Below are 13,451 nucleotides of genomic sequence, written 5' to 3' on the forward strand. Positions count from 1 at the left end.
CAGAATATGCTGTCCGAGCCTCTGCAATGGAGTCTCAAGGAAAGAGAATTGTATCTCTGCGCATGCGCACTGCACCAGCATCTTGGCACGGAACACGCCAAGGTGGATACCGTTTGATGGTCCCAGGAATGGAATGCATCATCATGACCTCTGGAGGTCATTATCTATTGCATCGCTTTGAACGTGATGAAAACGTAAGATTTTGGCTGTATCAACGATTGGTATGAGCTATATCGAATATTAATGGAAATGCAAGACAGCGTGACCTCTGGATGTTGCAACATGGCCTCGGGTCGTACGGAAAGCGTTGGCCTCCAGACTATTTTTGTTTCAGGTAACGATAAACGTCCATACACACAATGCCTATGCACACAATGATGGCCAATCGTACACTTCTGGACTCGTCATACAAAGACGAATAAAATCATATTTAGGGCAACACAACTTCGTAAATAGTTCGATTTCACCTTTCGAAGACCTCTAAGTGCTAGGCATCTAAATACATGGCAAACTCCGTTCAGATGGCTTTTTGAGATGTCATTGCCGAGCTGTGCGTCACGTTTGGGCGAAATCGAAGGGGTGCCGATTTCTGCCGAACGTAACGGTCAAAGCTTACGGTGGTTTGCAGGAGAAGGGGGTCGACAAGCTCCAAATGCATCCGCAACATTTGAATAACTCCAAACTCCAAAGGAAAGTGCATGGCCAGAAATAATTATAGCAAATCAGAACTCGGTGTCGGCTGAGGTCGGTTGACTACAAATCATGATAAAATCAGTGTCACCTCTAGGTCTAGAAGCAGCAAGCAGCAAAGGGCGGTGAAAGCCAACAATAGCAAGACAAGGATATGGTAAAGCATCACCCCCAAAGTTCTGTTGGATGACGTCTTCGCCTGTCATGCCCTAGCCAAAAGCCACTTAAATGACTGCTCTGATACATCTGGATTTACGAAGGTCAAGATACGCTGGAAATCCTCGATGGCGGCGTGCGGTGCCAAGCTTTTCAGACCAGCGCCAACTGTGTGTCTAACTTCGTGCCGGCGACAAAATGGCCCGTGTTGTCGACTTCCCCGCCCGCCGGTATCATGTGTTATCGGCTTCCTCCGTCCACCGGTATCACGTGTTATCAGCTTCCTCCGCTCGCCGGCATCACGTGCTTTGGTTTCCTCCGCCCGCTGATATCACGTGTTGGCGGCTTCCTCCGCTCGCCGGTGTCACGTGTTTTGGCTTTCTCCGCCCGCTGGTATCATGTGTTAGCGGCTTCCCCCGCCCGCTGGTATCACGTGTTAGCGGCTTCCCCCGCCGGCTGGTCCGTGTAGGAGCTAACCCCCGGACTATCCCTGCATCTCGGCCGGCATCAGAGCGATTTAGTTCTCTCCATGCTGCCGCCAGTCGTGCGTCGCGACCAGAGCTTGCCACTCTCGTGAACATCGCCACGCCCACCCTCTTCCCACAGGCTTCCATCCTGCGGTGCCAGTGGCGCGTCACGACCAGAGCCTGCCACTCACGTCAATAGCCACATCTCCCGCAGTCTTCCCAAAGACTCGCCTCCGGCAGCACCTGCGTCGCGTCACCACCGGTGCTGTGCGTCTGCTACCATGCTGAAGATCCTAGAGGAGGCCAACAAGGAGGCGCTGGCCACCTTCCTCTGGCCACCCGGCTACAGCGCCGGCTTGGTCCGGGCCGCCTCGCCGCCGCTCGAGCTCACCCTCTCACCGCCGGAGACCCCGCAGCTCACTCTCTCACCGCCGGAGAGTCCGCAGCACGCGCCATGCCTGAGCCGGACGCCAGGTGGCTCGCCGGCGGCGCGTCGGCCCAGTCTGCGTCCGACGGGGTGCCGGCGAGCCGACCGCCGCCGCTCCAGCGTCCAGCTCGAGCTGCTGATGGTGTTCGGCGGTGCCGAGGCGACGGCCGTGCCGCCGGTGCTCGACGCACCTGGCTGCTACCCCAACTGTGACCTGTCCGTGTGGATGCGCTCTTGCGATAAGGAGCAGCTCGAGCCCCTGCACGGCACTGTGACAGGTCAGAGGCCCCGCACGACATCATGGGAGGTCAGGGACCCTGCACGGCACTGTGACAACACATGAATGCTGCATTACGTCGTTCGTGATGGGGGAGGGGGGGGGGGGCACATAATATAATCATTATGCTTGCGTGGTCATTCATTGGTCATTGCTGTTATGTGAAACATTGATGACTCGATTGCCACATTGCACATACAGGTGTGTTGAGGATAAAACATCCGAGAAAATAACTGAATGTTGAATTATTCCCACTTCGTAAACCTCACACCCATCCTTCATAAAGACGACTCAATTAGAGCTAGTTGCTGCTGAGACTGGCCTCAGTTTGGCCACGGCCCTGAGAGCGGCGCCTTGACCGGCGCTGCGTCAGCTGACCAAAACAAGGTCAGCTGAGCGGCCACCGTCGGGTCAATATCAGAGCAGCGGCCCCGCAGCCGGCTGTCGGCGGCGGCGTGTGGGGACACATCATCGCTGAGCGGCCTCGGCTCTGGGGAGAATCGTCACTAATGATCCCTGCTTCGGGGAGCTCGTCACTGATGATCACTGCTCCGGGGGGTTCGTCGCTGATGGTCATTGCTCCGGGGGGTTCGTCGCTGATTATCATTGCTACGGGGGAGCTCGTCACTGATGATCATTGCTCCGGGGGGTTCGTCGCTGATGATCATTGCTCCGGGGGGTTCGTCGCTGATGATCATTGCTACGGGGGGTTCGTCGCTGATGATTATTGCTCCGGGGAGCATCGCCGTCGCATCGCTGTTACATCGCACGGCAACGCTCCACGCTGACGACAGCTGTTTTCTCGAGAATATTGACAGTAACTGCCCTCCAATGTATACACTCTCTACTTTGTTCGACCAGTACTGATGCATGCCGACTTGCGCATGTCGATGTTGAGGGACGCGTGCCACTGGCTGGCCTTGCCACCGACGTGCTCGATGTCTGCAGGAACGATTCCGTCCTGGATTCGGGGATCGCTGCTTCGCAATGGCCCCGGGCGTCTCAACGTCGGAGATGACGAGTTCAAACACCTGTTCGACGCGTCAGCTCTGCTGCACCGGTCAGCTCGGTAGATCCGATGCAGCGCGTTTGGATTTGGGCTCCAAGCACTGGAGCTGCTGGTCAAGAGCCTGTTTTTACTCTTATATGACATCTGTAAATTGTTTGCATATCACCAGAATATTTTCACGTCATGAGTCATGCGTTCTTGCAGCATAATTTAACTATTACGTATATCCAGTGAAGTATTTCCCCATATGATTAGAGTACATAGTGCTATCACTGAAGTACTATGTCACGCCAGAAAAAGGTACGCTTACAGTACCCACTGCTGTCTTCTGTTAACCACACCGGTGTCGGCAGCTTCCACATCTCCAACGGCACCGTGACGTACCAGAACCGTTTCCTGAAGTCGCGCACCTATGAACGAAACACGGCGGCGCGACGGATCGTTGTCTCCGAGTTCGGCACTCTGGCGGCCGTGCCCGACCCCTGCCAGACCATCTTCCAGAGGTCAGGTCAAAGCCGGGGCTACACCATCCTCCAGAAGTCGGGTCAAAACTTGGGCCAGGACACCGTTCCTGACCAGGTTAGGCCCTCAGTTGGAGTGTCTCTCAGGGGCGTGATCTCACACCAGCCCGATTACCGCGTGATCCCTGAGCAGACTACCGCACCGCCCCGGAGCAGACTACGGCGTGATCCCGGAGTAGACTGCGGCGTGATCCCGGGGCAGACTTCGGCGTGGTCCCGGGCAGACTACCGCGTGATCCCGGAGCAGACTACCGCGTGATCCCGGAGCAGACTACCGCGTGATCCCGGAGCAGACTTCGGCGTGATCCCGGAGCAGACTACCGCGTGATCCCGGGGCAGACTACCGCGCGGTCCCGGGCAGACCATCGCACACTGACCCCAGGCTGCGCTACTGCACAGTTGTCAGAGTTGTGCCAGGTTATCATGCCAGTCGACGCTGAAGCGGTTCGGGACCTGCCCCCAACCCCATATTTAGCGTTGCATGCTTCTGAGCTCAGTGGCAAGTAACCCATGGATGCCGCGACCGGAAAATATAGATTATCTCAAGGTGACATGGGCGCGACAAGTAAACATCTGCTGTCTTCTGGGGACCAGGGCAGTGGACCACCGGTTTACTGGAGCGGGGATATCGCGCTGATAACTTTTACGGTGGTCTATGGGCGGCCGCCTGGTGATCCGGCAAGTATGGAACGCGGTTAACCGTCGGCGACACTTCCACAGGGTCTGCAGCATGTTCAGCACAGACGAGATGATGACGGACAACGCCATGATCAGCATATACCCGTACGGCGATGAGCTCTACGCCCTCACCGAGACGCCCTATCTGTTCCGTATAGATCCGGAGACTCTGGAAACAAAACAACGCGTAAGAACGCGCGTGCGTAGTCGCGCAAACAATTTAACGTGTTCTCACTTTAGTTGTTGTAAAATAAACTTGTGAACACTTGTGAAGGTACGTTTTATGCCGTGCGGGCATGTTTCTGTGGCATTGCAACAAATTGGCGTTCTGATTTGTAGCAATTATTGTTGGATTTATTTCTTTGGGATGTTGCTTCAGATTTTTTTGGGGGGGAGGGGTTGTCGCATCTAACGCTGGACAAAACATGTTGGGTCTCAAAACTATGCTTTGAGCTCAAAATATGATGTTCTGTTCTCCTTGACGTTGCTGGTGAGCGGCCTATTCAAATCATGGTTCGAGTCAAAATACAAGTTTGTAATGACTTATGGAATGTATCCATGAGTAACTTTCAACACAACTCGAATTTGTCACCGCGGTGGATGCCTTGAGCTATATGAGCTCGTGTTTCCAGTTGTTTGCTGACGCCTTGGATCCTGTTGGCTGTTGTTTTCAGCCTTGCAGTTCGACGTTGCTGTCACGAATGTCACGAATGCCACGGATGTCACGGATGCCACGACTGTCACGAATGCTTGTGATTCCGTCACGGCGGCTGCCGTTTTCCACGGCCGCAGGTGAATCTGATGAAGCACGCGCAAATAGTGAACCACTCTGCGCATCCTCACGTCTGCCCAGACGGGACGGTGTATAACCTGGGCCAGAGTGTCGGCCTCACCGGGCCCACCTACTGCATCGTCAAGTTCCCGCCGCGCGACGAGACGGGTGGGTCTCCACAGCGGCCGTGTCTCCACAGCGGGGTCAGGTTCGGGAGTGCAACGCTGCCGTAGTGTCGCAGGTTTCTTTGTCGCAGGTCAGGTATCTTCACACTGACCCAGCCGGATCACAACGGTGAGGATTTTATGAAAATTACGGAGCACCTTGCAAACGGCAAGCACAGCAAACGTTCCACGATGATTTCGAATCTGAAGGCTCAAAAGCGGAAAAATAATGTCAGTTCCACCCACGCTGACATGAAATGTGGTAATTGCCTTTCGTCCAGTCAGGCGCGTATCGTTGGGACGCACCCCACGTCCGAGCTGCGCGAGACTATGCACTGCTCCGGTGTCGGCAGGCCCGGAGAGCTGCTTCGAACGCGCGGAGCTGGTGGCCTCGGTCGGCGCTCGCTGGAGCCTGCACCCCTCCTACATGCACAGCTTCAGCGTCACCGAGCGGTACTTTGTGCTGATCGAGCAGCCGTTGACCGTCAGCACCGTGGAGATCTGCAAGACGCTGCTGCAGCAGCAGCCTCTGGTGTCGGCGCTCCGCTGGTTCGACGAGCCGGTGGGGATTGATCGGCATCCCATCCCCAGTTGTAACGCACTTCGGCCGCGGTGGCGTCGCTGGCCTGTGGGCAGCCGATGCGGTACGGACGCAGCCTCCAGCCTTCCTCGGAGTTGCATTCTATGGAAAGTTTGGCGCTGTTTGGAGCCTCTCCGTATCCTTGCCCCAAGGTATCCAACAGCTCTGGCGAGCTTTGGCGAGCTGGTACCCAAGCGAGGTTGATAGTTAGGTTTAAACAAGGTGGCAGTGCCTATTCATCGGATCAGTCTCGTGTAAGGAAGCATTGGCCATTCATTTTCGATCGATTCTTTGCATTAACATGTTGATGATGCGGTGTATCACACACCGAGTTCATGCTCGGCTGTCGCTTCATGTACATGAGTTCACGCTATAGTCGCAGGAACAGATGCAGGGTCGTGTTAACAATTCTCATTTCCGGGTTTACAGACTCGGTTTATCGTGATAGATCGCAACACGAACACTGCGACGAACATAGCTTACCAGACGAGCCCTCTGTTCTTCCTGCACACAATCAACGCTTACGAAGAGGACTGTCATCTCATAGTCGATCTGTGCGCCTACAAGGACGCCGAAATGCTTGACTGCATGTATGTCGAGGCACTCAAGGTGAGGTGATTTTGATCACCCTGAACATATTTTCCTGTTCGTCACCGTCTACACGTGCGAAAGTAGAACTGCTGCGATTGAGAAACGAAGTTGGTATGCAATAGGGTCGTTAAAATAGATTACAAAACACCGTCAAGATTCGCTAGAATGCGTGGACGAAACGTCTGAAAACACGGATTAGAATGGAAGACTTGAGAAATATCAAGTTCTTGGGACGCGAGAGTGTCTTATTAAATGGGGTATATATATATATATATATATATATATATATATATATATATATATATATATATATATATGGCAGGGTATTTATTCATAGGGTAGGGTTCATACCTGCGACGTAGCTAGCGGCGACATTCTTCGCAGGTATCCACGCATCAAAAGTTGCGTTGATCTAGTCTTCAACTTCCAACACACCCTCCAACGGCGTCCGGCGCGCGCGGGCGCACTAACCTCGCTCCCCTGTCGCAGTCGGCACAGGCCAACCCCCACTACGCCGACATGTTCCGGGGCAGGCCGACGCGGTTCGTATTGCCGCTGGAGCCGGGAGAGGGCGACGCCGACCTGGTGACCCTACGTGGCACGGCGGCCTCCGCCCGTCGCTTGCCCGGCGGCACGGTCCAGCTGACCCCAGAGCTGCTGTGTGACCTCGGCTCGGAGACGCCCCGCATCCACTACGACCGCGTCAACGGCAAGAAGTATCGCTTCTTCTACGCCATCTCGTCCGACGTCGACGGAGACAATCCGGGGAAGGTGAATGTTCAATGTCATTGTGGTCAGAACGATGGGTGTCTTTCTGGTCAGAACGATGGGTGTCCTTCTGGTCAGTACATTGGTCTTCTGCGACGAGTTCGTCATTGACTGCATTGACTTTCCCTGTTCACTATCCTCACTTTGAGCACAGCACAGCATTCAGCACTAAAGGTAGCACTGCCCTCAGTGCTGAATGCTTGCTGCGACGTTATCTGAGGAGCAGCGGCCGATGCCCGTTGCTAGTGAGCCATGAAGGGCTTGCGAAGCTTTGACGAATGGCTCGAGAAGTTTTGTTTGAATGAGCGAACAGACCCAACCTGACCCGACCGACCCAACGCAGCACCGGTGGCTGGTTTGCATTTTTGCAATGTATTGGCATTGAAGAATGTTGCCCTGACCACAACCCAATGGCTAAAAAGTTTAAGCCGTGTATGAAGCTGTTTTAGCTTATACAAGTGTTTGTTCGTTTGCTTCGCTGCGCCAACGAAAAAGGCAGAAATATTAAGTATCGATCTTTTCCAGTTTAAATCACGGTTCTGGGTGCTCTGGTTGCCGAGAAGTGGCGCAAAATGTGAAAAATGACCGGTGACGGCCAAATCTATCTTGCTGCCTCGTGCACATGCAACACGCAGTACATGCAGCATGACAATGCATGCAACGTGATTGCCCGTTCGATTCCTATCAATGCATGTGCCTCCCCGGTGGCTCCATGCCCTGGGTGCTGCGATGTGTCACAAAACTTTAAAACCTGTCAAAAATACGAAATTCGATCTTTCCGGGGCGACACGTAACCCGTGCATACATACACGTGTAAACACACGCCAGGGCATTTCATTCCCTATCGCGGCATGGCTGTCTCGTGTAACTACACCCTCTCAGTGTGGAGATGTGGTGTAAAACGTAAGAACCGACAAAAGCAGCAAAGTGGATATTCCCAGCTAGTGTGGACGTGGGACGCGCCACGTGCGATATCACATCTTACATCACGTGATTGCCCGTTAGATTGCCCATCGAAGCATAACACTCTCGAGTCGCTGTGTACCCTGGGTTCCGCGATATCGCAAAAAGTGTAGACACTTCAAAAACAGCAAAATTAATGTTCCAACACGAGGACACCACGACACGTAGCACGTGTGACCAATCACTGCCATTTTACTCCTTCCACTCCTTATTGAAGCGTGCCACTCCGGTGTGTCCGTTTCCCGGGTGCCGAGATTTGTACGTGTAAAACCTTGGATGAGAGTTAACCCATTAACCGAAGAGAGGAAGAATGAACCCATTAATCTATCTTTGATCGCGTGCTGCGTGATACGTGCGACCATAGATCTTCGCATGGCACATCTTTCCGTGCCACTCCCGGGCTGCTCCGACTCGCCGTTGTCAAAATATCGGTGCGAGATGGCGTAATTGGTCGGAGGCAATTAATTATGGCAGCCAATCACTTGATCAAACGGCTGTTTAACCTGGAAGCAACCTCTGGCGTCGGCCGAGACACCGGACAGTGTCGTTCCGTCACGAAGTAAAAGGCCGCCGTGCAGCCCATTAATCTAGGCTCATTTCGAAGCAAACTATTGTGAAAATATGATCAAGAAAAGGGTGGTGTGTAAAGAATGAATCGGCCAACACGCTTACATAGTTTTCAACGCTAAGTGATAAATAGTTTTGATGGTAGTTGCTTGTATTCGGCGGCGATTTTAAAAACTTGGTCGCTTGCAACTTGTATTACAATTGGCAGCGCAAATGTGTGCTGCACAAACTGGAGATGCGCACCGAAAGTGTAGCCGCTTCAATTGTGAATGTTGGGAATCAAAATTCACGCCTGTATGCGCACTGGGTGTCGTGATGTGACTCAAAACGTACAAATCTGTCAAAAGCGGCGATTTAGTCTTTTCACCTCGTGTACACGTGCAACGTACCACGTGGCGCCACAAACTTACCACATTGCGATGATCCATTCCACTATCTGGCTGTGCAAATTTCATAACGCTGCGACTCTTGGCCGAGATATGGCTCCGGGAAACGAACTTATCGGGCCGTCGGCCGGCCGTGACGAAATTGGCATTGCCCGTGTTAAACCTAAATATATTTTTGCGGCGCGTCCTATTTTCGTTCACCACGCGCTCATGTTTGCGAAATACACAGTTTTGACGCGACTCAGACACGCTCTGCCAGCAGGCCTCGGCCGTGTGAAAATGTCATTTAAAAATTCCCACCGTTTAGCTTCCAGATGATCCCAATGAAATGGCGGACACACACACACACACACACACACACACACACACACACACACACACACACCACACACACACACACACATACACACACGCGGACACACACACACACACACACACACACACACACACACACACACACACACACACACACACACACACACGCGCGCACACACACACACACACACATCGTTTCTTTAGTATAATAGTAGGGGCAGGTAGATAGTGTTTTTTCGTGCCCAAACAGCTTCCGTGCAACATTGCACGGCAAAATTTGTCCATCGTTGCTATGTTCAACTTGAACTGGTGTTTTAAGCTAACTCGGGTAAGAACCTCCGTGAGAAAGAAGTCTTTAAAGATAGTGATGTATCGCTGCTCAGACACCGCTGCTGATTAATATATTGCGCGCTGTGTGGGTATAGGTACAAAGGCACTGATGTACGGTTGCTTAGCTCTATACGCTCGCTACGGAGCCATTCAAACGGTCACAATGAAATAACTCTTGCATCACAGTGGTCCGTTTGTTACTCTAACTTTGTTCGGCGCACGGTGGACCCTGCATTCCTCCACACGTCTCGCCCGCTATGCATCCCGAAATGGCCTTGTGGTTTCTAACCACCGTGTCGTTGCAGCTGATTAAGGTGGACACGGTGACCCATCAGGCCTTGACCTGGTGTGAAGAGGACGTGTATCCATGCGAGCCCATCTTCGTCCCAACCCCCGACGCTGTGGTGAGAAAGTTTTTAACAGAGGACGACAGCCAAACTTAAACGCAAATTTGCCCAGTCGCCGTGATCTATTTATGTGGCTTTTTGCCTTTAAACGTCGCACATAGGTGTTTTTGAACACGGTGCTTTGTAGAAATTTGGTGCCCAGCTTCGCAACAGCTGAGCATTATATATCGGGCCTGGAGTATGGTCAGTGCAAATGCATATAGGCATAACTGCAGCCATAATTATAACTTCTCTCGTAACGGAAGTGTAACAAGGGAGGGTGGAAAAGATTTCGGACAACGAAAAGTTACGCAAAGTTGGGGTTGCAAATAATTATCGAGGTTTCCAAAAAGAAAAACCTTAAGGCTGTATGACATTGGCTTTCCCTGGCGACAAAAGAACGCGTCCGTGATTTGTTCCGCATCTCTGGCACAATTGGAGGCCAAAATAATGCTCCCTTTTGGGAAGTTGTGCTCAATGCAACGTAAACAGGGGAAGGGTGTCTCATCCAGCGTAACCAGTACGTGGTCAGAGGACAGAAAGGATTGAAGGATGACCGAAACTGTATAACGTGATTTGCGGATGACATCTTTGTAGAAACAACTCGGGACTTGGTATAGAATATCCGGTTTGTTTTGATCAAGTGGCCAGATGTGGGCCTTCTGCTGGCTAGCTGTACAAGTGCTACGCTAGGTTACTGAGGCTACAGATTGGCTGCTGCCATGTGATCACATGACACTGATCGGCTGCTGCCGTGTGACCACATGGCAGCAGCTGCCGTCGGACGCGATCACGTGATCACACGACACAGATCGGCTACTGCCTGGACTGTGCAGAAGCTCGGACGTGCGTAGTGTACCGCAGACGCGCCCGTCTGCTACGCATTCCCAAACGTGACGCCGTGTTACGCTGCGTGTGAGAGCGACACGTAGCGCCGTTTTCAGGGGACAGATGGCTGGTACCGCCGTTCTCAGTTTGGGCGTGACGATAACCTAGACTTGATGTTTTTTAGGGGGGCTGGATTGACAATATTTTTGTAAAACGAAGGGATAATGTTATCGTTAGTAGGAGAATGATAGGTTCTCAGATCCTGAGAATGATGTCCTCCTGTTGTCCTCAGGAAGAGGATGGTGTGCTGTCGTCCTCAGTATGTTGATAAACAGACTAGCGCTGTCTTCAAAATGATCATGTCGGGATATTGCTGTGCTCGAGATAGATAGGACGGGGTGCTCTTGCGCTCTGCAAGATAACGGGGCGTCACTTAAGAGTGGTGGGGTGTCAGTGCCTTCTGGAGATGATGGGGTGTCACTGCCCTCTGAAGATGACGAGGTGTCACTGCGCTCAGGAGGATGATGTCGTGCCGCAGCGCTCAGGAGGATGATGGCGTGTCACTACCCTCTGGATGATGATGGCGTGCCGCTGCTCTCAGGAGATGATGGCGTGTCACTACCCTCTGGATGATGATGGCGTGCCGCTGCTCTCTGGAGATGATGGCGTGTCACTACCCTCTGGATGATGATGGCGTGCCGCTGCTCTCAGGAGATGATGGCGTGTCACTACCCTCTGGATGATGATGGCGTGTCACTACCCTCTGGAGATGATAGCGTGTCACTGCCATCTGGAGATGGCGGCGTGTCACTGCCATCTGGCGATGATGGCGTGTTACCGCCCTTTGGAGGGCGAGGGGCGTCACTGTCACTGGAGGATGATTGGGTGTTGTTATCCCCAGGATGAAGACGACGGGGTGCTGCTCTCGGCGCTGCTGTGGGCTCGGGGCCGGGACAGACAGGTGGCGCTCCTGGTGTTGGATGCCCGAACTATGCAAGAGCTCGGACGTGCGCAGTTCACCGCAGACGCGCCCGTACCCAAGTGCCTGCACGGCTGGTTCAAGGAGGACAGACTGACAGACGCGACCTAAGACGGGTTGAGCTGGGCTGCGCGCTCTGCTGACTGCGCACGATTAACCTATATCCTATCCGTGGCAACAACAGGATTAAACTGAAGACCTCTGGCAAGCATTGCAAGGTTTCGCCGGGTTTCGTGAGGGCTTGTCAGCGGAGGGCAGGTCTTCACGAGCTCGCATATGAAACTCTGGGTCACAAATCAGGCAGATCAACCGACGCCACCACGAGAAGAGTCTGCTGTTACGCTAGTCTCTTGTGAGAAGCTGAAGTTAGGTGTCTGTGTATCTTCTGCGTTTTAACTTTAGTATTTTTGCATGTGCGCCATGGCATAGCGCTCGGCACGCTGGGCGCTTGGTTGGCGAACTGGGCGCTCTGTTGGAATACTGAGCGCTTAGTGGGCATACTGGGTGCTCGGTCGGTATACTGGGCGTTCGGTCGGCATACTGGACGCTCGGTCGGCATACTGGACGCTACTGGGCGCTTGGTCTGCGTTCTGGGTACTCGGTCGGCATACTGGACGCTACTAGGCGCTTGGTCGGCGTACTGGATGCTCGGTCGGCATACTGGGCGCCTGCTCGCACTGTGCGCCTGGTCATGCCGAGCGCTTCATCGTTTCTCCATTATCATAAAGCCCTGGGGCTATCATATACGTTCCGGAATCCGCGCTTCGTTTTTAAAACGTAAGGTTTCGGCAGTGCGTTCTACCTGTGCTCGTGTTCTTTTTTATACGGGCATACAATAGTTTTGGGATTATGGCGATTTCTCTAGCTTCCACATCTGTTTCTAAACTGCGCGATCTGTACATGTTTGTAAATATACCCCATGATAATCAGCCTCGATACGTTTTGTCGTTCCTGACATGAAAAAACTTAGCAGTAGCAGATTGTCAACATGAAACAGCGTTCAGCGTAAAAACATTTTATTTCGATAACATATGAAGGGCACGTTCGGGTGGGCCGGTACGGACCGACCCCGAGTATTGGTCCCGGTCTCTGACGGGCAGCCAGCGGCTGGCGCGGGCGTGCCGGCGTCCGCCAGCTGCCCGCGGCCGCCACCGAGGACGCTGCGGCCGCCACCGCCGCCGGTGGAGCCGCACGCCTAAAATAGCCCCCTCATCGGCCCGCTGCCGTCAGCGATATAAAATGTTCAAAAACGACGACGTACACGGACATGCGATAATGGTACGATGGCTTGCATGTGCCAGCGGTGTCTTCGGCGAGGGATGGCACGTGACAGTCTGAAACCTCTACTCGGCGGCACGAAGACGTCAATTGTCATTTCGATGTCGGTGAACGCGTGGCAAACGAACCAAGACCATTGCGCCCTATCACAATTGATCGTCCTACCAAGGCATCAAGACACAGCGTACGTGGAAGGCACATTCGTCGACATCTCTCAATAGCTCCATAAAAACAATGTCGTTGAATCATATTGCGGTGATAAATCTCGTAACTTTACAAACAGACGGATGTGGCGTCGCACCGCTCGCACCGCCAGCAA

At 53.1% G+C, this 13,451-nt stretch overlaps 1 protein-coding gene across 1 annotated transcript; it reads left to right on the top strand.

The window, feature by feature from the left end:
- Positions 1–1,594: 1,594 nt before the first annotated feature.
- On the top strand, positions 1,595–12,765 carry LOC119093003 (carotenoid isomerooxygenase). The gene is made up of 10 exons (XM_037215897.1): positions 1,595–2,018; positions 2,966–3,077; positions 3,380–3,529; positions 4,268–4,412; positions 5,018–5,165; positions 5,515–5,723; positions 6,171–6,350; positions 6,822–7,103; positions 9,967–10,065; positions 11,777–12,765. Exons 1-10 carry the CDS (start codon positions 1,595–1,597, stop codon positions 11,963–11,965), a joined length of 1,938 nt encoding a protein of 645 aa, XP_037071792.1. The 3' UTR covers positions 11,966–12,765.
- Positions 12,766–13,451: the final 686 nt, after the last annotated feature.

This window comes from Pollicipes pollicipes, unplaced genomic scaffold (genome assembly GCF_011947565.3).
Source record: "Pollicipes pollicipes isolate AB1234 unplaced genomic scaffold, Ppol_2.1 Scaffold_3805;HRSCAF=4461_pilon_pilon_pilon, whole genome shotgun sequence".
NCBI lineage: Eukaryota > Metazoa > Arthropoda > Thecostraca > Pollicipedomorpha > Pollicipedidae > Pollicipes > Pollicipes pollicipes.